Source organism: Molossus molossus, unplaced genomic scaffold (genome assembly GCF_014108415.1).
Source record: "Molossus molossus isolate mMolMol1 unplaced genomic scaffold, mMolMol1.p scaffold_m16_p_18, whole genome shotgun sequence".
Lineage (NCBI taxonomy): Eukaryota > Metazoa > Chordata > Mammalia > Chiroptera > Molossidae > Molossus > Molossus molossus.
Window position 1 is genome coordinate 55,397,768 of NW_023425353.1, and position 24,468 is coordinate 55,422,235.

The window sequence follows — 24,468 nt, forward strand, 5'->3', positions numbered from 1 at the left end:
GAACATTGCAAATGTGGGAATTAGAGTGTGGCGGTGCCTATACGGGAACAGTGCAAGATTGTGCGTAGAAAAACCAGTGAGTCACAGACTATCTAAATCACTGGTTGTTTCTGTTCCTACCTAGTAGTCCAGACTGTTTTTAACTATTCTAGTCAGAGTTTACTCATAACAATCCAGCATGCATTGAAATAAAAAGGAAGAGAAGAAATAAGCCATTCAACTCCTAAGTAGGTAAAGAGCAACAAAAATTTTAATTAGAGAAGATAACATAGCAATTTTGAACCATGTTAGGAAGTCGTTAGAGGAACTTATAATTAGGAACCATATTAGCGAGGTTGTAACAAAGTTTAGGACTAGGGAACAAAGAGAGAGGTCAAAATATTGTTCTTTTTTAGTCAGCAATTAGGTCCAGTTAAGAGATGGTCCCCTAGAAGAGATAAGATTTGTCTAATCCACACTTTGTACGGTTTAGGTTGGGGAATTGTAATATGAGATATTTTTATTCTATCAGTGTTCTTTTAAATGGTGAAGTAATATTAGATGTGTGTTTGATAGGGGGTAACTAACATTTTTGAAGAAAAAAATTGAGAAAGAGGCATATAAAAGAAATGGAAGCCATTAATCAGAGAGAGTATTTATTAAAAAGGAGAGGACAGCGTTAAGGAATTACATTAGAGCATTCTGGAAAAACTCTATAGCAAATTGCTGCTGTTGTTGTTGATGGCCACATGGATGTTTAAACAGTGAGGTCATCTCTTAGTGTGAGGTAGCTTCGTGCTACTAACCTAGTCTATATTCTAATGAGTAAGGTTTATAAATTACCCCCTTTTCTGAGGCACCTGCTTTTCTTTAGTTAGATACACATGTATTCCTCATATATGAAATGCACATGCTTTTTCTTTAGTTAGATACACATGTATTTCTTGTGTATAAAATACACATGCTTTTTTCCTATTGCACATCATTTTTCACAATTATAATATTTTGTGTGTGAGAGCACTGTTCTCTCACTGATTTCTCACAATGATCCTCTTTCTAAGGGTTTACTTTCCAGAAAGGGGAGCAGCGACATGCCCCTCCCTGTCCCGGTACCTCCAGGCCACCTTCCAGACAGTGGTCTGCTGAGGACGTGCCGAAGGTGCTAGTCTTCCTGGCTTAGATGCTGTGATGAAAACACCTTCACTTTCAGGGTTCACCAGGACCCCCAGTCAGTGATTGCACTATCATTAACCTGATTCCCGAGGGAATCATGACGTGGTTCACCACAGCACATGGATGCTCAACAAAAGTAGCTTTAAAATGTCCTTTAAAAGTTTGTTTTTATATAATAATTTCTCTTTTAGGCTTGTAATTCCTTTGTCACATATCATAACAATTAAGAATAATCCATTCAGTCATTACATGTCCCCAAAATACAATGTGAGTGGCCAAGCACTTCCAGTAGGACTTCCCACGAAGAATACATGTGTACAACATGTAAAGAAATAGCAATGTGGTCCCTAAGGGGAAATTTTATGAAGCAAGAAGCACAGGTAGCCTGGCTGGTGTGGCTCAGTGGTTAAGCATTGATCCACGCACCAAGAGGTCATAGGTTTGATTCCCGGTCGGAGCACATGCCCAGGTTGTGGGCCCAGTCCCCAGTGGGGGGCATGCAGGAGGTGGCCAATCGATGTTCTCTCTCATCAATGTTTCTCTCTCTCTCTCTCTCTCTCTCTCTCTCTCTCTCTCTCTTTCTCTTCTTCTTTCTCTAAAATCAATTTTTTTAAAAATTTAAAAGAAAAAAAGAAGCACATGTAGTTTTAAAAAATGTTCTCCAAAATCCCCCAAAAAGCAGTTTTCTTAATTTTTTTCCTCCTCAGCAGGTGCTTTGTTTCATGGTCCTTTTTTCCTTTATTTCTTATAATACAAGGCTAGGGGGTGTGGTGGTAAAGGCTGGCTATTGAGAAGAAAATGTTTAGCCCTGGCCGGTTTGGCTCAGCGGTTAGAACATCGGCCCACGGACCAGGGAGTCCCGGGTTCGGTTCCCGCTAAGGGCACGTACCTCAGTTGCAGTTTGTCCCCGGCCCCAGTTGGGGTCGTGTGGGTGGCAACTATTTGATGTGTCTCTCTCACATCAATCTTTCTTTCTCTCTTTCTCCCTCTCTCCCTCCCACTCTATCTGAATATAAATGCAAAAAAAAAAATGTCCTTAGGTGAGGATAAAAAAAAAAAAAGACAGGGATATCACTTAGTAAAATGACTGGGGTTAGAGGGTTGGCTGACGTTGGAGAGGGAAATCACATGCTCAGTTTCCCATGGACTGATTACCTGTCTGAGGTCATTTCAAATCCCAAAAGTTTGGGACTATGTGATGTGGAATCAGGGGACAGTAAGTCCCAAGAAGAAACAGCAGAAAATAGAAAAAGATTATGCAAACAGAGAAATGATTTTTCTAGGTTCCTAAGAATTTTTGGGATAGATACAAGAATCTGGGAGTTTTCACTATTACAAGAAAGTAAATGTAGTGAAAATTATTCATATACTTAGAAATAGGTTACCCAATCAGATTATCTAAAAAGTTAGATTTCTTTCTTTTTTTAATCCTCATCCGAGGACATTTTTCCATATTTTGTTCAGATAGAGTGGGAGGGGGAGAGAGAGAGAGAAACATCAACGTGAAACAGACACATCAAGTGGTTGCCACCCACACAACCCAACCAGGGCCAGGGACAAACTGCAACCAGGGTACATGCCCTTAGTGGGAACCAAACCCGGGTCTCTCTGGACTGCAGGCCGACGCTCTAACCACTGAGCCAAACTGGCCAGGGCTTCTTTTTTTTTTTTTTTTAAGTAGAAGTTACATCACTTTAAGGTGCTCAACCTTGCCGGTCATCAGGGAAATGTAAATAAAGCCAGAGAGATAAAATTAGAAATAACGCAGTATCCAGGCTGGAGAAAACAACTGGCAGCCATAATTCATGCTTATGCATTAGTACCAACAGTCATGTTCAAGAATAGTCAAAGCAGCATTGTTCATGACAGGTGAGAAATGAAAACAACCTACCAGTCCATCAACACACAGCGGATTAAATACATTATGGCAGATTCATGCAGTGAAATTCTATACAACAATGAAAGAGAATACATTCAACAGCGTGGGCCTTCATTCATTTTAAATGATCTCTGCATATTTTACTTTTAATGTAGTTTTAAAAAATCAAACTGTTTTCCTGAAATAAGTTAGAGGAAATATGCTACAGCGTGTTTTATGCAATTTAAAACACACTAATGCAAGTCATTATTTTCCATATAGCCATATAAATATCCATACATGTGTAAGAGATATATTTTTAAAATATTATAGTGGGTGTTACTCAATGAAGGAGATTATGAGTGGGAAATTGGGTATTTGAGACAATTAATAAAATGAATTGAAATGAGAAAGGGAATTTGCAAGGAATGGTGAAGACAATTCTAGGTCCCTTCACTACATACAAAGTAACAATAATAAAATAAATAAACTGCCCTGGCCAGTTTGGCTCAGTGGTAGAGCAATGGCCTGTGGACCAATGAGTCACAGGTCCTATTCTGGCTAAGGGCACGTACCTTAGTTGCAGTTCATCCCTGTTCAGGTCGTGCAGGAGGCAACCAGTCGATGTGTCTCTCTCACGTCAATGTTTCTCTCTTTCTCCCTTTCTCTTCCTCTCTCTCCCTCCCTCCTACTCTGTCTGAATATGAATAGAAAAATATCCTTGGGTGAGAACTGAAAAAAAGTCCTCAACCCTAGTTTAAACAAACAAATAAATAAACAGAACATATAAGCAGCAAAGTATGCTCATCTTAAGATGCTCAGAATGACCTTCCTCCTATTCTGGAACACGGCTACCTACCTGTCACTGTTAAACTTATTCCTCCGGTGAATCTTCCCCTCACTCCTCAGTGGAATTAGCTCTTTCCTCCCCTGGTTACTATGGCCCTCTCTTCATACTCGTGGTTATTATTTGTCCCCAATTCTGCCTTCCTTGCTAAGCTGAATTTTCCTTTGGTTTGGGGAGTCTGCATATATGTCTTTATATGCCTAGAACTATAAAGTACCTGGTACCTAGCAGGTCTCAGCAACTGTTGATAAATAAATCAGCAAATAAAATAAGGACTTCGTTTAGCTACACATAGCTTCCTTATTCTGCAATGTTCTCAAATAGCCTAAACTGAATAATCACTCCTTACCCTTACCCCACACAAGAGGTAGAAGCAACATGCCATGGTGACTCACTAGAGAGCTGGCTTCCTCAAAGTATGAGAGCATGGCTTGGTAGACTTGGGCATTGTGGCAGCTTGCATTTCAGGGAGAAGAAGGAGACTACGATGCAGTCAAAAGCCACCTCTGTACCCCATCTGAGCCCCATCGATACTGTCTCCCTCTGTACCCTGCATCTGATAAGTTACCATTATTAACGAAAGAGACAAAACCCCATTTTCTGGCCAACGGTGCACTAATAAAGACAGATGAAATGCGTATGTTTCCTAAGTCTAGGCTTCATGGGTCAGTTTTCTCAGCGTTGGAGGGAAGAAAATGGCATTTGAGGCTTAAGGCCTGAGTCATCTTGTCCAGGCCACTTGTCAAGTGCCTGATGGATGTCTCTGGGCTGCCAAGTTATTGGAGGAACACAGGGTTACAGAAGGCAGAAGGACAAACGGTGATATACTCCATCCCTGGAAAACACTGTAAAGAGAGTTTTTGAGATTCATTTGTCCCCAGCATGACTCTACAAGCTTTTGGGACATATTTCAAAGGACATGCAAAGTTTTACAGATGGAGAGTGGGAACTATTATCCCTCTTGGCTCGAGTTCCTGGTCTCTCTTTTGAAAATCAGTCCTACTACTGATTTCTAGGGATGTCAATTAAGATACATAATGACGGCCCTGGCCAGTGTTACTCAGTGGTCAGAGCATCAGCCCATGCACCAAGGGGTCATGGGTTCGATTCCTGATCAAGGGCAAGTACCTGGGTTGCAGGTTCAAACGGTCGGGGCTTGTATGGGAGGCAACCAATCGATGTGTCTCTCTCACATGGATGTTTCTCTCTCTCTTTCCCCCCTCCCTCCTTCCCTTCCACTCTCTAAAAATCAAAGAAAAAAATGTTCTCGTGTGAGGATTAACAAAAAAGAAAAAGAACAAAAAAAAATACATAATGGTGAACAAATTGAATATTCATGATCCCTTGGAGACTGTAAATGGGCAGGTGACACGTGAGTTTGAATTCCAGGGCCCTATATACAGAGTGGGTTCCTGCCTCTCAGAGAACTGAGGTTCTCTGTGTCTGGCTGCCAGGCAGGAAGAGTCTGTGTGTCTGTCAGAACTCTGCATGCTGGCCCCTCCTCAATCTGTGACCCATGCAAACCTTCAGAAATCTTCATGAGGCTTTTTTAACTCCCTCCGTTACTAATCAAAACGGGCTTCCCAGGCTAACGGAGATTCTGCTTTCCCCAGAGGCCACTTGTGAAAGTGCTTGAAACTATTACTCAAAGAGCCCTGGCCAGTGTGGCTCAGAGGTTAGAGCGTTGGCCTGCGGTCCAGAGAGACCCGGGTTCGGTTGAGACCCGGGTTCAGTTGAGACCCGGGTTCGGTTCCCGCTAAGGGCAAGTACCTCAGTTTCAGTTTGTCCCCGGCCCTGGTTGGGTGGTGCAGGTCGCAGCCACTCTATGTGTACCTTTCACATCAATGTTTCTTTCTCTCCCTCCTGCTCTATCTGAATAAAAAATGAAAAAGTGTCCTTGGGTAAAGATTTAAAAAATAAAAAACTATTACTCAAAGAATGTCTCCAGCTCAGCCTTGTCCTCTTTCGTACTTGTTCAAGCATTGCCTACATAGCAGAAAAAGTTACAAAGAAAAGAAACCGGCCATGCAAGCTCTTATTATTATCAACAATCTAATTGCCAAACCCTATACCCTTCTCAAATATCTCGTTACCATGATGACTGATGCGCCAGCCATTGAGAATCATTCCGTTACTGAGACCCTCCTTCCTTGACTCTTGCCAATGCTCCATCCCCTGGAACATTTTGATTATTTTTTTGTCTTCCATTTCCTTGGTGTTCTTTCTGTACCTTTCATGCGTATGGCTGTTTGAGTTAAGCAGTCCTGATAATACCTTTTTAACCAAATGGCTCCGGAAGAAGCCCAAGTCCGCAGACGGAAAGTCCCGTCTTTAATCCAGATCTGGAGCAAAGCCATGGGAGAAAGTTGAAAGCGCCAACCACTCTTCTGTTGAGCAGTCTGACTGCGAATAGCAGTTGAATGCGATCAGGAGGAAGGCTTTGCCCTTTTTGCAAATTAATGAATGAGTCAATGAACCAGGAGTGGCAGCTTCCAGTTCAAGTTTGTGAAGATAAATTCCTGCATGCCTCACACTTCTGCTGGCTTGATATTTAACCAGCAACCAGAGTGAAATGGACCATGAAAGGAAGCTACAAAAATCACAGGGTCCTGATACAAACTCGAGACTTAGGATAATTATTTGCAACTTGAATTTCTCCCGGCTTCACCAGCTTACAAATGAGGTCATCTTGACCGTTATAGCTCACATGTCACTGCAGCTGCTAAGGTAGGACCTCCCGTCTTTTCTGAGGTCTTACCCCCAGCACAACTGGGAGTCCTGAGAGGCTACCTCACGGGGGACCACGAAAAAGGACACTTCTGCTCAGGGATGTCCGTGCTTTATCAGGTGTCCCCTCCCCAGTTTGCTGGTCTACCATCCACTCACCTCCAGTACATGAAGAACGCCAGTCCTCTCCACTATCTGAGTATCACTATCAATATATCAATGTCCCCGCAGTACCAGGTCAGGGCTGGCTTTCATGACAACGTGGGAGGACTCGCATCCCTCCAGGCGTTAGAATGAGCATGGCCATCTAGTCCCAAAGAAGCAGTGCGTGTGACCCAAGCCTCGAGGCATCCTACTGAAATAGAGTGCCATCCATTTCTGCCAGCAGCCCTCCGTCCACAGGCTCAGACAAAGCAGCATCCTGTCCACTTCCACGCCTCCTCCCAGAGATGAGCTGTAAACCTAATGTCCTTATCGCAGACCTTTTACCTGCATGCAAACGAATGAACCCACATTCACAGACGGCCGTGACTTTCAGTTTAAGATCCTCTCAGTCCAATAAAGACAAAATCCTTACAATCAAGGAGCTTGTGTAATTTTAAATCCCACTGCTTTCTAGAAACATCCGTTGTCTTTCTCCATTTCGTGCTTGGAGGGCAATTGGAAGATGTCACGTCAAGGTTACGTGAAGTCTTGGGGGGCGGAAGGGCAGTCTCCTTTCAGCATTGAGCTAACAAACATGGTCCAGGAGCTGAGAAAACAAGATGAGCACGGCCTGCACCCTGCCCTAGTGCAGCTCATAGCCCAGAGGAAGGACAGGCAGCCTCACCATTGATTACTTAGGAGAGGTTGCCATGAGAACATGGTTTGGGAATTTAAATCAGACTAATGGGGTCAAGGAAGGAGATTTCAAGAGTAATAAATGTTTGGAGATGTGTTTCAAAGAATTAGAAATGTTAGCTAGAGTCCAGGCTGGTTTGGCTCAGTAGTTAGAGCATTGGCTCATGGAACGAAAGGTCACAGGTTTAATTCCCAGTCAAGGGCACATACATGGGTTGCAGGTTTAATCCCCGGCCCCAATAGAGGTCATGTGGGAGCCAACCAATCCACGTGTCTCTCTCACATAGATGTTTCTCTGTTTCTCTCTCTCTGTCTCTTTCCATCCCCCCCCCCTCTGAAAATCAATGGAAAAAATATCTTCGAGTATGAATTTTTTTAAAAGTAAAAATCCAAGGATGAAACATTCCTTGTTGTAAACTACAGTGAGCTTGCCCACCGAGACTGCAATTACCCAGAGACCCTGGGGGTTTCACTTTCTCAGAAAACCCTTCTCTGGCCTCACATTAGATCAGGCTTCACATCTGTGCAGACTCATTTGAGCCCTGTACTTTTCCTTATCACAGTTCATGAGAAACATGTGTGTGCGTGTGCGCGCCTGTGCACGTGTGATTTAATTAATCGCTGTCTCTCTCACCAGGCTCTAAATTCCCAGAGAACAGACTTAATCTGTGTTTTCCCTCTGTTGGATCATTAGCTTCTAGCACCATGCCCAGTACAGAAGAGATGCTTCATAAAGACGTGTAGAAGCTGCTGCTCCTGTCATTGCGTGCTCTGTTTGCTGCTGTTGTGACTTCGGCTGTTAGAATTCTGTCTCTGTGGAGCAAACAGGAATCATGTTTTGAAGAGGGAAAAGGCTATTGGATTAGCCATCCCAGCCCGGTCAAATGAGAGTCTGCAGGCCTCTACACTATTTAGTGCCCTCTGAGAGCGAAATGTTGAATAAGAGGCTGTCACTCAGAAAAGGAGTTTTCAACAGGTAGAAAAAGTAATGGGTTCCTTTCAAAGGACATGAGCTAAAACAAACATACAGGACCAAACACAGAATTCACAGGGTCCAGTGCAAAATAAAAATGCAGGACCCCGTGATCAAAAATGTTTAAAAGTGTCAAGACAGCAACAGAAGAGCATTAAACCACCTGTAGGGCCCTGTATCAGGTCACAGGCTGCAGACCCATGAGGCTGGCCTTGCATACATTTACTGTTAATAAAGAAAACCTGAACTTAAGTTCACAATGTTCTGTCAGAAAACTAAAGAGAGAGTTTTGTACTCATAAAATAAAAGTATTTTCAATATCCAGATGTATTTCCTTTTCCTATGTAGAGGTTGTATCTTCAAAAAATATCGAATCCTGCTCTGGCCGGTTTGGCTCAGCGGTTTAGAGTGTCAGCCCAGGGACCAAAGAGTCGCCGGTTCAATTATGGTCAAGGGCACGTATCTCGGTTGTGGTTTGTCCCCAGCCCTGGTTGGGATTGTGCAGGAGGCAATCAGTGAATGTGTCTCTCTCACATGGGTGTTTCTCTCTCTCTCTCTCCCTCCCTCCCACTCTATCTGAAGATACATAGAAAACAGGTGAGGATTTTAAAAATAAAAATTAAAAAAATACTGCATCCTTCTGCCCCTTGATCCAATGGGTCCATGTCTATATTTCCAAAAGATCTATTAAGCCAGAATGGGTTGCCTGTCCGTGAACAGCCCTGAACTCACTGCTACACTGCAACACCCACTTGCTCCATGGAGGTCTGGCGAGATTTGAAACTCCACAGTCCAAAAAGCATGGATTTTGAAGCCAAAATGGGTTCCAATTTCAGCTCCACCATTTATAGTTCAGTGACTTAAAGCAAATTACTCAGCCTGCCTAAAACCTCAGTTGCCTCATTTATAAAATGGAAGTGGGGGTACCTAGCCCGCTAGACTGGGAGGCTTCAGTAAGCCGAAATGCACAGCCAAGTGAGGACATGCGCGCAGGGCACTCTCTCTCTGCTTCAGTCCACAGCTGAACCGGGGAAAGAGAGCGCTCTCAAGCCGGGGAACCCCAGCTTTGGTTCCTGATCTCCGTCACTGAACCCTATAAATAACTTGGCTAAGTCACTGCCTCCCTTTGAGTCTTTCTTCGGGTGAGGAATGAGGGAGTTGTTGCAGGTGGTTCCTCTGGGTTGAATCATTCACGGGTTTTCTATTCATTCGGGGTTTGGTCTGAATTTTCCCTACTCCTGCTAAAGAGTCATCCCGACCCGTGGGTGCGCGCCCAGCCCCCAGCACAGGTTCTCACCCGGCGGCCCCTGCCTGCCCTGCTGCCCGGCGTTGGCCACGCAGCCCCGCCCGGAGCTGCCTCCCCGCCTCCCGCTTCTCCGGGACCAGCGAGCCAGCCTGAGCCCGCTCACCCGCGGCCGATGGCAGTCACGACTGCTCCGTCGCCAGCGCGGTGGTGGCGGGCGCGGCGGGGCGCGCTCTCCTCCGCCGGCGGGAGCGCGGGGGACGTGGGCAGGGCCGGGGTGGGGACGAGGCCAGTGGAGGGCGCCTCGGCGCCTCGCGGAGGATGGGAGTCCCCGGGACCCGGAGCTGAGCGACCCGGCGCGCGGCGCTCCGGAGGAAGCGAGCCTGGCTGTTCCTCCGGGAGCCAACACCGTTCCCGCGCCGCCACGATGATCCCTCCGAGCGGCGCCCGCGAGGACGGCGTGGACGGGCTGCCCAGGGAGGCGGCGAGCGCCCAGCAGCCGCCCTCCCCAGCATCCACCGGCAGCCAGGAGTCCAAGGTACGCGCACACTGCCCCAAGAGAACACCAAACTCCCCTTCCTCCCTCTCTGTCCACCTTTGTTCCTCTGAACGGGCGCTGGCTCGGAGGCTGGGACCTGCCCCCGAGTGGATCGGGGTCCAAGGACTGTTCCTCCCTTCGGACTCGAATGCCCGGCTTGACCACGTTCTGGGGACCCAGCCTCCTCGCTCCACACACGGGGCTTCGCTGGGCTCCACCTCGCGAGCACGCAGTGCACCTGGGCTCCGGTTCAGAGGTCGCTTTCCTGGGTGGTGGCGGCGGCTTGGTGGTTCTTTGCTTATTTGTGCCCCAAACGCCAAATGTGTGTAGGTATCGGGCGGCTTCTGAAGGCGCAGGGACAGAGAGCCAGGGGTACTCCTCCAGGAAAGCTAGGGCATTTGTGGGCCGGCAAAGGGTGTGTGTTTCCCAAGGGTCTCAGAGACCCTTCGCTTTCCGGGGCGCAGCCCTCACTCCAGATGCCCTGCCGCTTATCTCCGCAAAGCTAGGCGAGGGGCCGCGCGGCCTCGGGACGTGGGTGCTCCTCTGCTGGAAGTTAATACTCCAGGAACTTTCATCTGCTTCTGTGAAAGTTACTCTCACACGGCCACAAAAGCGACCCCGCCGCACCTCTGCTGTCACTGCCGCTCTGAGATGCTCGTGGGGCCGGGCACAGGTTTGGAAATCTTAGAAGAGGATCAAGCCAGTTGCCACCGCGGGCAGTGGGGTGCCATTTGGAGTGAACATTGTAAGATGGAGCAGGTAGTTACATGGTTTTTTTAAAAGTGCACAGTTCCTGGATCTTTATACAAATCAACCAGTGAGTTCTCCCCGACAGTTTGGGGGAGGGGGGCGCTATGTAAGAGTGAAGGAAAGAGGGGTGCCAGTTTGAAGGGCAGGTCAGATGGGGCACACCCCTGGAACCCAATGATGCATCAACAGGAGCAAAATCACAGCTAAGTGGCCCTTGGTTTAAGTGACACTGGGTACTGTCCATAGCCCAGCCTCCAGAAGTTAGATGGTAATCCAAGACAGAGTGTTTTGTGTTATTTTTATTTCAATGTAATTTTTTCTGATATATGTCTGACCTGGTGCATGTGTGTCGACTTTTCTAAAACTCAGTTGGAAATAGGAGCGAAAGCCTCACTTTCCAGTCATTGTAAGGTTACAAACACCTGAGATGACCTAAGGTCCAGCCTGGAATATTCCTACCTGAGAAAAGGAGATGGCATCTCTCTCACCGCAAATGAGCCGCTCCAAAGCAGCCTCACAACCCCCACACAGGAGCCCCCTCTCCTCCGACCAGAAGTTTCTGGGTGTCTCATTGTCTGTCCTTGACCATCAGTCACCTAAGTGATGTGGCGTAGTGGCCATTTCAGAGGTGATCTAGAATACTCTAAATGGATGCAGCCAAACTTAAGAGCAAAGCTGGCATTAAACTTTTTTTCTAATCCTCACCTGAGGATATGCTTTTATTGATTTTTAGAGAGAGAGGAAGGAAGACAGAGAGAGAAACATCAAAAGAAGAGAGAAACATCAATCAGTTGCCTCCCGTAGGTGCCCAGACTGGGAATCAAACAACCAACCTAGGTATGTGCCCTGACTGGGAATTGAACCTACAACCTTTTGGTCCATGGGACCATGCTCCAACCAAGTTAGCCCCCAGGCCGGGTGGCATTAAACTTTTTGAATTGGGCCTGTTGCTCTGCAGTAGGTATGTTCTGGAAAGGGCTTAGCTTTTGGATATACAGCAGCATGGTTCAAGCTCACCACATGGGCTTGCTATTTATAGATATCCTAATGTAAATTCTTTGGCAAAGCAAAACTACCTATGTAATACCCGTAATTATCCACCAATTAATCTGGCTTATGGTTTTGGATTTGTGCATGTCAACTTTTCTCAAACACGCCTGAAGTGTGTTTATGCATTCCCGAATGTTGCTGTCGTGGCTTAGGTGCTCTTCATCAGTGGAGAAGGGCTATACCTTGGGTGGGGGTGACATGAACCCCGAAACTGAATACAAAGTAGTGTGCCTGAATGAACTTTTCTTGGCATAGAATCCATGTGCCTCCAAAAGGCTAACTTCTGGTGTGAGGGAATGTGTGGTGAGGAGGCAGGATGGCAAGAAACGGGGGCAGAGGACGGCTCTATCCATTCTGCACCAGGACATTTGAAGGCTCAGTGGCATTTACAGGACTCTTCCCACAGAGAGCCTGGGGGGGTGAGCCAGGCATTAGTAATCACGCATCTTACTCCTCTGAAGTGGTCTGTTTGTCAGAACACCGAGGGGGACAAGCATGGGCATTAAACTTTCTCAAGAAACGTTTTTAAAATAACTTTTTAATAAAACTCTTTTTCTCTGCTTACAAGAGTAACAAAGACTTTTTGTAGAAATCTGAAAAGTCCAAACAGAAATAAAGAAAAGAAAGAGATCGCCCATTTGGTCACAATTCACAGGCAATTACTGATAATATTTGACCTATATCTTATGATTTTTTTTTTTAATCCTCACCTGAGGATATTTTTTTTTTTCTATTTATCTTCAGATAGAGTGGAGGGAGAGAGGAGAGGAAGGGAGAGAGAGAAACATGGATGTGAGAGAGACACATTGACTGGTTGCCTCCTGCACCACAGCCAAGGTACGTGCCCTAGACAAGAATCAAACCTACGACTCATTGGTTCACAGGCCAACACTCTACCACTGAGCCACACTGGCCAGGACTATCTTATGCCTTTTTTCATCTCTTGTATATTTGCACAGTTGAGAGGACAATGGTGAGCATCTGTTGAATGCTTGCTGCACAGCAGGCACAACTTGAGCCTTCAGGATTACTCTTGTGAGGGTAACTGCTCTAGTATTTCTGTTCCATGGGTAAGGAAGTGAAACCTCAAAAGGCAGCTTACCCAAGGGCACATAGTTGAGTGACACAGCAAGGACAGGAACCCAGGTGGCATTGGTCTGGAGTGTGAATTCTTAACCATTTCACCTAACATCCCCCCTTTCACCTAACATCCTAACCACATATTTTATGTGCCACTAAAAGTCCCTTAGCATAGTTTTAGTCTTCTTATTTTAAGGAATATTTGAAAATGAATGGAGCCACATTATCCCATGAAATGATTCAAGACCAATTCTTGTCCAGCTTCTTTGCTTTCGATTTTGCTGCCCTTTCTTTGAAAATATGTTTATGGAAGTAATTAAATGGAATATCACAGAATAACCTGGAAAATGAGGTCACAACAAACCCTTGGTCCAGAGGGTTCATTAGAAGAGGAAAGATGCCCTGGGTGGTGTGGGTCAGTGGTTAGAGCATCGGCCTACACACCAGAAGGTCTTGGGTTCCATTCCCAGCCGAGGGCATGTATCTGGGCTGTTGATTTGATCCCTGGCCCTGGTGCGGAAATCAATGTTTCTTTCTCCCTCTCTTCTCTCTCTCGCTCTCCCTTTCCATCTTCTTTCCACTCTCTCTAAAAAATCAATGGAAAAAATACACTCTGGTACAGATTAACAAAAAAAAAAAGAGGAAGAGGAGAAGGAGAAGGATGGTGATTCAGTGCCCTGAGCACATAAAATGTTTCCAGAAGTGCATTTTTTGCAGAGTCTTTGGAATGCCGAATTATGGGATATCAGAATTGGAAACACCATTCCAAGTATTATTTAAATTATGGATAATTTTTATTCTGTATATTTGTTTTATGGTAGAGAATTTCAACATACACAAAAATAGAGAAAACAGTATAAAAATCATCCTGTACCTAATCACCTGGTTTCATCAATTATCAATCATCATCTTGTTTCATCTATTACCCTTTCCTCCACACGCTGGATAAATTTTAAGCAAATTCCAGACATCAAATTACTTAATCCACAACTATTTCAGGTCACATCTCTAAAAGGTAAGGGCTGATTTTTGAAACATGAGTACAATTCCATTTTCACACATTCCAGGTGTTTAAATCAAAGGTCAGTATATTCTTTGGAGGTTCATGAATGGTCTTTGAAATATCCATGAACAACCAGAACAGATCATTAGCTTATATCAGATCAGTATAGTGTCTATAACCTTCAAAGTTTATTAAACACCCCCCTTTATTTTCTCCCTTGAGTAAATCCAGGCCAGATGGAGACAGTGACTTGCCCAGGATCGCACAGCTAGTTACTGGCAATACCCCTTTCTAAGAACCTTGTCTTGAACTTTGGGTACCCCAGTACAATTTCCTCAGAGCACATTCCTGTAGTACAAGTGGCGATGTAGTTTATATGGTTTTCTTTTTCATAAAATTAGTTGAGTTGAAAGAGTTTGAAGGCCATGAACCTTGCCCATCTATCTCCGCTACCTATTCCAGAAAAACCACAACCTAATTTACGTTCTAAGTGCTTGACAGAGAACATTGAATAATAACAAAAAAATTCACATTTTAGCAACCTTTATTTCAATGACTGTCTTTGCTCCTACCAACTTATTGACAACATAGAAATCTTACTGGAGTCTAATATGAAGGTTTTGTATGGATGCCCTTTACCAACACTCATATGACCCAAGGTCACATTATGGTAATATGAAGGGATTATAGGTTTGAGTCAGATAGACAAGAATTCAAATCTTTGCTCATCAGTTGCCACCTTTGTGACCTTGGGCAAGTTGCCTAAGCTGTCTGAGCCTCAGCTCCCTTCCAATCTCTAGAATGGGGATACTAATACCCAACTGGCGTGATTTTTGCAAGGCCTGAGACTGTAAAGCAGTTGCTGTGTTACCAGCATGTATAAACTTAAAACATTTTTACTTTCTCCTCCTGCTTCAAATTAGAGGAATTCTGTCACTAGCCAACCCCAAATGTCATCATCGGAAGAAGTTCAGTAATCAAAATTGATATTCCAATAACATCACTGCGTCTCCCTCCCTTTGGAATCTGAGTTATGCTGTTGATTGCAGTGAGATTTCACCTTAACTATTTTGCATACCCAAGAAGATAAGCCATAGGCTCGCCAGTATGTGAGCCACCCAGGGCCCCATCGGAACCATGGACCAAGGTGCCCCATCATTGCAGGAGAGTCCTCTCTGAACCTGGACCACTCTCCAAGCTAGGGAGAAGAAATCCCTAACCACGAGGGCTTGCCTTGCATCTCCTGGAAAGGTTTCTGTGATATCAATCAGCAACTTTTTATTGAATGCCTATTTGTGCCCAGTGCATCCTACACATATATGTGAAACTACTACTATTGACAAGAAATGTAACTTCGATGCAGGGGAGAAGATGAAAGACAATGTAACCTTGGCTTTGCATTCACATCTCCTGGGGAGTCTGGGCCGTAGGCTAGAGCTGCTAAACTGAAAGAGCTGAATCAGGGTCCTAGGCATCAATATTTTTTTAAACTTCTTCAGTGACCTCATTGTGCAGCCAAGTTTGAGAAACATCTGTCTAGACTACAAGATTGTAGAATGTCAAAGAAAGCAAGATCCTTTCCCTTCCACCCTAGGTACTTGAAGGAATCATTTGAATTGTCTCTCTCTCTTCTTCTTCATTTCCTGTTTAATCCAAAGAAATGGCTCTGGCAAATGTGACCTGCTGTTCTCATCCACGTTGCCAAAGAATCTTAGGCATTACTCAGATGCAGTTGTAGTTACAAAGTCAACTATGTCTCACTAAGTTATCTTCATGATTCTAAAAGCAATAAGTGGTCAATGTAGAAAACTGGAAAACACATTAAAATATAAAGAAAAATTGCCCTGACTGGTCTGGCTCAGCAGTTAGAGCATCGACCCATGGGCCAAAGGATCACCGGTTTGATTCTGGGTCAAAGGCATGTGCCTGGGTTGCAGGTTCGATCCCAAGCCCTGGTCAGTGTCGTGTGGGAGGCAACCACTTGATGTGTCTCTCTCAAATCGATGTTTCTCTCTCTCTCTCTCTCTCTCTCTCTCTCTCTCCCTCCCTCCCTCCCTCCTCCCTCCCTTCCAGTCTATCTAAAATAATCAATGGAAAAATATTCTCTGATGAGGATTAACAAAATAAACAGATAAAATATAAAATATAAAGAAAAATTCATTTACCATACAACCATTAAACATAAGGATGGTTAAAATTTTAGCTGTATTTTCTTTGTATACATTTCCACTTTTGCACACACACACACACACAAAACAGAATTAAAATAGTGTATACATAAATGCACAGCATGCTTTTTCTCCACCTAATGTTATACATAAATAATTTTACTGTAATCAATAACATGAATAATAAGGATGGCATAATATTCTGTGTTTTTCATTGTTACACCACATTATTTCATCAATCTCTTCTGATTGCATATTTAGGCTCTTTCTCAGCTTTCACACATTGAAAAATATTAAAATGTACATCCTGATACATAAACATTTTTATATATTTCTGCTAACTTTCATGGGAAGTAGAATTAGTAGGGCTGGATATAAACACCTCTAAAGTCTTTTATTCTCATTGACACAGTGCCCTCAAGAAAGATTATAACATAGCTTTTTTTTCTTAGTAAACTTTTTATTGAAGTATGACACCATACCAAAAATTACACACATTATAATTAGAGCCTAATGAGTTTTCAAAAAAAAAAACAAACTCCTGATCTGTGTATAACCACCGCATAAATCAAGAAATAGAATGTTACCAACCCCAGAATCTCCCTCATACCCTTTTCTGTCACTACCTTTCAAAGGTAACAATATCCTGAATTCTAACAACATAGAATGATTTTGCTTATTTTTGAACTTTATAGAAATGGAATCATACAGCATGTATTCTTTTATGCCTGGCTTCCTTCACTTAGCATTATGTTGTGAGATTCATTTACACTGTTGCAGGTAGCAATCATTTTCATTTTCATTGCTATATAGTATTTCATGGTATGAATAGACCAACATTTCTTTATCTACTATACTGATGATACTTATTTGGACTGTTTCTTGGCTTTGGCTGCTATAAGCAGTACTGCTGTGAACATTCTTGTACATACACATCCTTTGTGGCACATATAAAGCACTTTTGTTGGGTGTAAACCTCAGAGCAATATTAATGGGTTGTAGGATATACATATATTCAGCAGTCAACTGTCAACCTTCTTAAATAGCTGTACCAATTCATACTCCCACTAGCAATGGATTGAGTTCCATCTTCTCCTCATCTTGCCAACACATGGCATTGTCTGTTTTTCTCATTTTAGCCAGTCTCACAGGTGATTAGTGGTATTGTACTGTGGTTTTCATTTGTATTTCCCCAAGGACTAATGAGTTCAGCAGTTTTTATATTTATTATTTTAATATCATCTTTCACAAAGCAAAGGATTTTGTTCTAATCTTTGGTCTATTTCTCTATTAGGTAATCTGTTGTTTTTTTGTTTTGTTTTTTTAATTTGTAGGAACTCTTGACATGTCTGGATATAGCTACTTGGAGAGATAAATGTATTGCAAATATCTTCAACTCTGTGACTTACCTCTTCTCTTTTTAACCTAAATTTTTAACTTAATATAGTCAGTTTAACAATTCCCTCCCTTATAGTTATCAGTGTTTTTGTGTTCTGCTTATGAAATTCTTGTCTACCCCAAAGACTTCAAGGTATTCTCCTATTTTACTCCTGGAAATATTATTGTTTTGCCTTTCACACATAGGTCTATAATCTATTTAGAATCGGTTTCTTGGTATGGTGTTAGGTATGGGTCAAGAGTCATTATTGCACTTACCACCAACTTTGCCATAAATCAGGTGACCAGATATCAGATGTATGTGGTTTCGTCAATGCCCCATTGGTCTATTTGTCTATCCTTGTACCAGTACAGCACTGTCTTAATGTAAAGGCTTTATGAAAAAGTTTTGATATCTGGCAGATTAAGTCTTCCAGTTTTGCTCTGCTTTATCAAAACTCTTTTGGTTATTTGGGGGCCCTTAGCATTTCTATGTTCATTTTAGAATCAGCTAATCAGTTTCCACAAAAACACCTACTAGGATTTTGATTGGTTTTGCAATAAATCTATAAATCCATTAGGAATGAATGGACATGTTTATACTACAAATTCTTCCAATAATATATTCCACTCCAGAGTGTTTTCTTCTGCCAGATGTCTTATTAGCTGAGAATGTAGTTGTGTTACTTTTGCATTTAGGGGCTTCCCAGATCAAAATTTGAGCCCCAAAATTTGTTTATCTTCTTTGGAAAAATATCCATTCAAGGCTTTTCCCCATTTTTTAATTGGATTGTTTGTTACTTTTTCTTACTGAGTTGAAGTATGATAGCCTTTTAGGTCAGCAAATTTGAAGGACAAAGATGTATATAATTTTCTTATTATTTTAATTACATTTATTCACTAAAGAAGATTGTTTTCCTATTTTTCAAATTATTTGTCTTGTCTTTTGTGAATTCTTTATTCATGTCCTTGTACATTTCAGTAAACCATTCATCCATTTCCTATTGGTATTTTTAGAATTTTTATAAATATTAAAACCATGATTTTTCATACACATTGCTAACATTTTCCCAAATTAAAATTTGTATTCAATATTATTACATTTTCAACATAGAAGATTTCTTTTTTTATGTTGTTAAATGTCACAAATATATTCAGCCATGATTTCTTCTTTTCTGTTATATTTAGAAAGGTCTTCCTCACCCTGGGAATAGATTAAATATTAACCAATATGGTTTTCTAGATCCTTAATATATATTTCTTACTTTTATCACCTCGATCCATCTGGAATTTATGTTGATGTGTGGTATGGAAGAAATCTAAATTGTTTTTTCCAAATGATTAATAAGTATTTCTAAAACCATGTGTTGAATAATTTATTCTTTTTTCACTGATTTGAAATGTTACATTGATTATGTAATAAATCATAATATATACTTGGTTCTCTTTTAGAGTCATCTGTTATATTCTAATGATTTTACATTTATTACTGTACTGTACTTTTACATTACTATTATAATGTTTTCATTATTATAGCTTTATAATAGACTGATAACTGATCATAAGTCAGTTATGAGGGTACAATACAAGTACCCTCCTGGGAGTTTTATTATTTATTTATTTAGCTGAAGTCACCTTTTTGTTTTTCCATCAAGTTATAAAGCTAATATTTTGAAAGTAATTGCATCAAACTTTTAAGATAATTTTAGTGAAATCTTTACAAATACTGAGATTTCTCATCCAAGAACACAGTATATCTCTTCAGTTAGTTACTGAAATATCTGTAATGTCATTCATACACGCTTGGGGATTTTCTTCAAATAATTCCTGCCTAATTCTCTGTTAGCTCTTTCCAGGGTGTTTTATACTCTGAGTTGCTCTAAGAACCATCTCGTATTCTCTAACTGGTTATGGCTGACATAGGAAATTTGCTTTGTAATAATTTTATAATCTAAGATTCTTTAGAATTCATCTCTTACTCATTAGTAAAAGAATAGGGTCACTTACCGGTTCAGAGCATGGGCTGTAGTCAGACACAGCCATACTGCAATCCCACTGTGCCACTTTGGGGTGCCACTTACCAAGCTGCTCCATCCTTTACTCCCCCGAGTGGCACTGTCCTTTCTGCAAAGTGAGCATAATGCCCTCTGAAGCCACTGTCATTAGGGTTAAGTTCATTAGTGTGTGCTAAGTGCTCACCCTCGCACCTGGTACATAGTAAGTAAATTTAGCTGTTATATTAGATTATCATAATAACCTCAATACTATCTTTTTCTTTTCTCCTTCTCTCCCTATTTGGGAGGGTGAGGTGGAGAGGAGTAGAGTTGGCACAGACAAGGGTTTATCATATTAACTCCCAACATATGGTTAAGTACTAGCGGAGGGACTGAGCTGTTATACCTGACTCAATTTAAACGCCATCGATGTTTTGCTGAAAGTGAACATTCTCTGTAAGTGTACATTGAGCAGTGTTGGTGCTAAGGAGTGGTCTTAGCTCTACTGTATTTCAAACCACTCTGGAAACCACTGCCCATTTAGACACACAGCCTGAGAAACATGAGGTGGTACTTTGCAAATTTAACTTCAAGACAAATCCATTTCCAGCTAACCCATTCCTTAAGCTCCCCTTGTACACAAAGTCCAGACTTCCCACTCATATGGCAATTAAATTGAGACAAGCTTTCTTATGTGCAAGAAGTGTTCTTAGCTTACAAAGAATTTCCATCAGGAATGGATGTGGAATTGTTTCAAATTGGCTTTAGTCTCTTTTTGGCAAGTATCAAGGTAATCATGTGATTTGGGGGGGAGGTGGCCTCTGTATGTGATGGATTATATTAATAGATAGCCTAATATTAAACACTCCTTACATTCCTTGAAAAGATCTTACTTCGCCATGGGGATTTTCTTTTAATAAACTGCTGGGTTTTGATTGCCAATACTTTATTATTTTTGCATCTATATACATAAGGGAGATTGTTCTATGACTGTAACTTTGTGTCCTTGGTCAGATTTTATTTTTAAGAAGATGCCAAGTTTTAAAAAATTATGTTGAAATGATTCCATGGGTGTTTTTGTTTTGCTTTTGTTTCTGTTTTTTTCCTACAAAACAGTTTATAGAACCCATATCTCCTCTTTGAATGTTTGGGGAGGAAAATTGTCAATAATATCTAAAACTAGCACCTATTTTTAAATAAATTTTGAAAACTTTCCACTTTTTTATTCTACATTTTTTGCTAGATTTGCTCAAGTCAGCTTTGTTAACTTGTATTTTGCCCGAAAATTATCCATCTCATTTAAATCTCTGTACCCTCCCTGGATGAGTTATAGTCGGACAGCCCTAGGACCTGCCATCAACCTCAACTCATCACCACTTTCTCTAGCAGGATTGCTTGGCGCCCTTAGCCTGCGAACACCCTCCTTTGTAGTTCTCTGTGTCTGTATGACATTCGTGTCCTAGGTCTGGATTTGGAGTCAGGAGAGTTTAACAGCAGTGCTCACACATCCACTTTGAAGGATGAGGATAAGAGGAACCATTAATGTTGTAATACTGAAGCGAAGGATGGATTGTCATAGAAAGAGCCTAAAGCCAGGAGGTGACCAATTCAGTCTTAAAAAAGAAATGAGAGAAGGGAAACGGGAAAGAAAAGAATGAGCATGCAGGTGAGGACTTTCCAAGACAAGTAAAAATCCCCAGCTCCTCCTCAGAGGGTCATCTTCACAGAGGTTGCATAAGGGGTGGACGCCGGTTCAACCAGGAGGGCCCTTGCCTGGCCGAGACTGTGCCGTTAGAGTCAATGGTCAGGATAATTGAATGGCAAGATGAGAGCAACCTGGAGACAGGAAACTCTCAAAGGGTGGAGTAAGAGGGCAAGAGAGCATAAGAGCCAGTGTTAGCAATAAAGAAAATAAGAAGCAGAATAGAAGGAGGCAGAAACAAAGTCGTCAAGCATTCAGACTGTGAACATCACGTTTTACTGACATTCTTCTCTGCTGTGTTTGGTCCATGGTGGTTGTCAGACGACCCTTAGTAAGAAGGATTGGTTGTCAGTCACCGTAATCCATATTTATATCTCCTCATGTGGCAAGAACATGGCAACAAAGACGCAAATCATTCAACAAGAAAATACTTTGATTTTTGGTTTATATAAGCATAGGCCATCACGCTGCAAAAAAATATTTTTTTCTTAATCCTCACTTGAGGGTATTTTTCTATTTATCTTCAGACAGAGTGGGAGGGAGAGGAGAGAGAGAAACGTCGACGTGAGAGAGACACATCGAGTGGCTGCCTCCCACACGACCCCTTCCAGGGCCGGGGACGAACTGCAACCCAGGAACGTGACCTTGGCCAGAATCGAACCCGTGATTCATTGGTCCTCGAGCCGACACTCTTAACTGCTGAGCCAAACTGGCCAAGGGCTCACTACAAAATTTATAACCGGGTGCAGGTCAAGGAGAAAGACCTTGGATTGGAATAATTTCCTTCAGTCAGGGAGTCTTTCTGATAAATAGTAGTTATTATTTCTGTGATAGAAAAACCTCCCTGATCATAGTTTTAGCAGAGGTCTGTTTCTTCCTCCCCTGATTCTTTTTCTAAAAGTACAATAGAAGTCCCCACCCTGGGGGTTAATAAGCTTAATGAGATTTTTAGATTGATTTCTTTATATCTTTTCAGCAGTAATTGAACCAAAGTTTCATTAAGTGTGGTATATATGACTTAGATATCTATACAAAAAGTCTATTACAAATTGCATCTCCATTAATTGAACAATATTTTCCTACTGAGTTTCATTAAGAAATTTCAGATGAAGTTCCTTGGAAAAATGGCAAAAATCACATGGCACAAATGCAATGAATCTCTTAAATGAGATTCATGATTGAAAATTGCTAAAATAATTTTCTGGTAACACATTATTACTACTAAGCAAAGTTAGTTGCTACTTTTCTTCCTGAAACATTTCCTTGGAGTTGCATATTTGGGGGGAATGAGTTCTTTCTGTTGCAAAGAAGTCCAGGGAGACCTTATCAGGCAAGGATGCTCAAGGCAGAACTCATCTTGGAGAGTCAAGCCTTCCTGACAACAGAGAAGATGTCATTTTATGTTCCAAACATTTCCCAGCTGGGAATTTCGCTTGCAAATTTTTCTATAATCTGATTTCTATTTCCCTGCTTTCAAAAGCAGGATAAGCCACATGGAAGTTCATTCATATACAATAGAACTGCAGATGCTGTGTACATTTCAAAGTAATTCTATTGTTTTTGTCATTTCCTTTTCCTGATTACTCAGGATTGCCCTTTAAACACCAGTTATTGAACTTTTTGCATGTTGCACTCTTTTCCCTTATACTGACTCATACTGCTATAAGATTTAACGTTTTTCTCTCTCTCTCTACACAAAATCTCTCTCTCTCTCTCTCTCTCTCTCTCTCTCTCTCTCTCTCTCTCTCTCTCTCTCTCTCTCCAGGCTACTTAGAGACTTCTAATTTGCTTCTTGTAATTTGCTTTTGTACTGGAAAATAATTCATCAAACTAGTTGGAATTTTATGATCCTTAAAACAAGATAGAAAGTGAATCTAATATCAGGGAAGTAACTAGAGGATGGGGTGGGGTCTTTTTAGTGTCTTCATCTTATTTTATTTTTTACTTAATGACTCGTCTGATAGTGATTTATCAGACTTTCTGCTTACATTTCCTAGTTCTTGGCTGCATTTCCTGTAAGTCAGTTGCTGAGTTTCCCAGATAGGTTTGCTATTTCTTCATTCTTAGTGAAAAGGGAGACAGATTAAGCTGAAGGTGCTGGTTTCACATTGATACATTTTTACTGGATGCTTAATATGCTGATCAGTTCGCTAGTGATCACCCCCAATGGACACAACCTCCCAAATAACATTTTGAAATACCCTAAATATTATCAAGGTTTCATTACTATCAGTTGTTATGGAGTGAATTTTTCTCTAACTGCTATATTGGACTCTGTCTCTTCTACTCAGGTAGATAGTCTGTAAGTGAAATGATCAAAATAAGTGTTTGGTGAATAAGTTGCATAAGGCAAAAAGAGGTGGGGGGGGCAAGGGGGAAAAAATCCAGCTTACAAAATTGAAACATGCAGTTTATGATTCTACTGAGTACAAGAAAGAACACAATGTAAAGCCAGGGGGAGTGGCTTCGTGTCGAACCACACTCAACCGACTGTAGCCCCTCAAAGCTCTGATTCTTAATCATTATGAGTGATATTCCTTCCAGAAGGAATAACTTCAATCTGGTGCCAATTACCCCAATGCTTGGATTTTGTAGATTTTTATGAACTTGTCTCAGAAAGCGTTATACATTCTTTCATAGGTGATTTGTTTGTTTGCTCTTGTGGTTAGAATTATTTTGGCACAGTTCCTATCACAGATGGCCCATGAGGTGACTTTTGCAGATAGCAGGAAAACTAAGACCTGATACTCTCATTTGTGATAAATCGTGGGGTTGAAGACGGGAGATGTTTTAAACTTGGATATCAGGAGCCAAGAGCGAAGTGCCAAGCCATCTAAGTTCATGGCAGGACCTTCTCTGGTTCTTAACTGGAACTTCACTTGTGAGTCTGTCTGCAGCCTGGTTGGACAGCTGTACCGAGAGCCTGAATCCAGCACTTGCAGCTCGTGTCCCTGGTTCCCAGGCTCCGGACAGCAGCTGGGAGACACATGGATGCCCCTGCAGAGGGTATCAGCTTTGACCTCGTTTCCAGTGGACAGATTAAAACGCCACCTGCCAGTTTAAGCTCTGTAATAAGACTATTCCAGTCTTATTACCATCTATGAAAATATGTTAGGCAGGAAGGGAGGGAGGGAAAAGAAAGTAGGGAGAGAGAGAGAAACAGAGT

General features: G+C 42.1%; 1 protein-coding gene across 2 annotated transcripts in view; it reads left to right on the top strand.

Annotated features, from left to right (window-relative positions):
• Positions 1 to 9,930: 9,930 nt before the first annotated feature.
• Positions 9,931 to 24,468, top strand: part of STAC (SH3 and cysteine rich domain) — a 127,562-nt gene continuing 113,024 nt past the window's right edge. The window contains exon 1 of one of the 2 annotated variants that reach the window (XM_036267308.1): positions 9,931 to 10,178. In XM_036267308.1, the coding sequence (XP_036123201.1) occupies positions 10,068 to 10,178 (111 nt within the window). In that variant the 5' untranslated portion in view covers positions 9,931 to 10,067. The remainder of the gene's footprint in view (positions 10,179 to 24,468) is intronic. The other variant, XM_036267309.1, reaches the window with a different exon arrangement.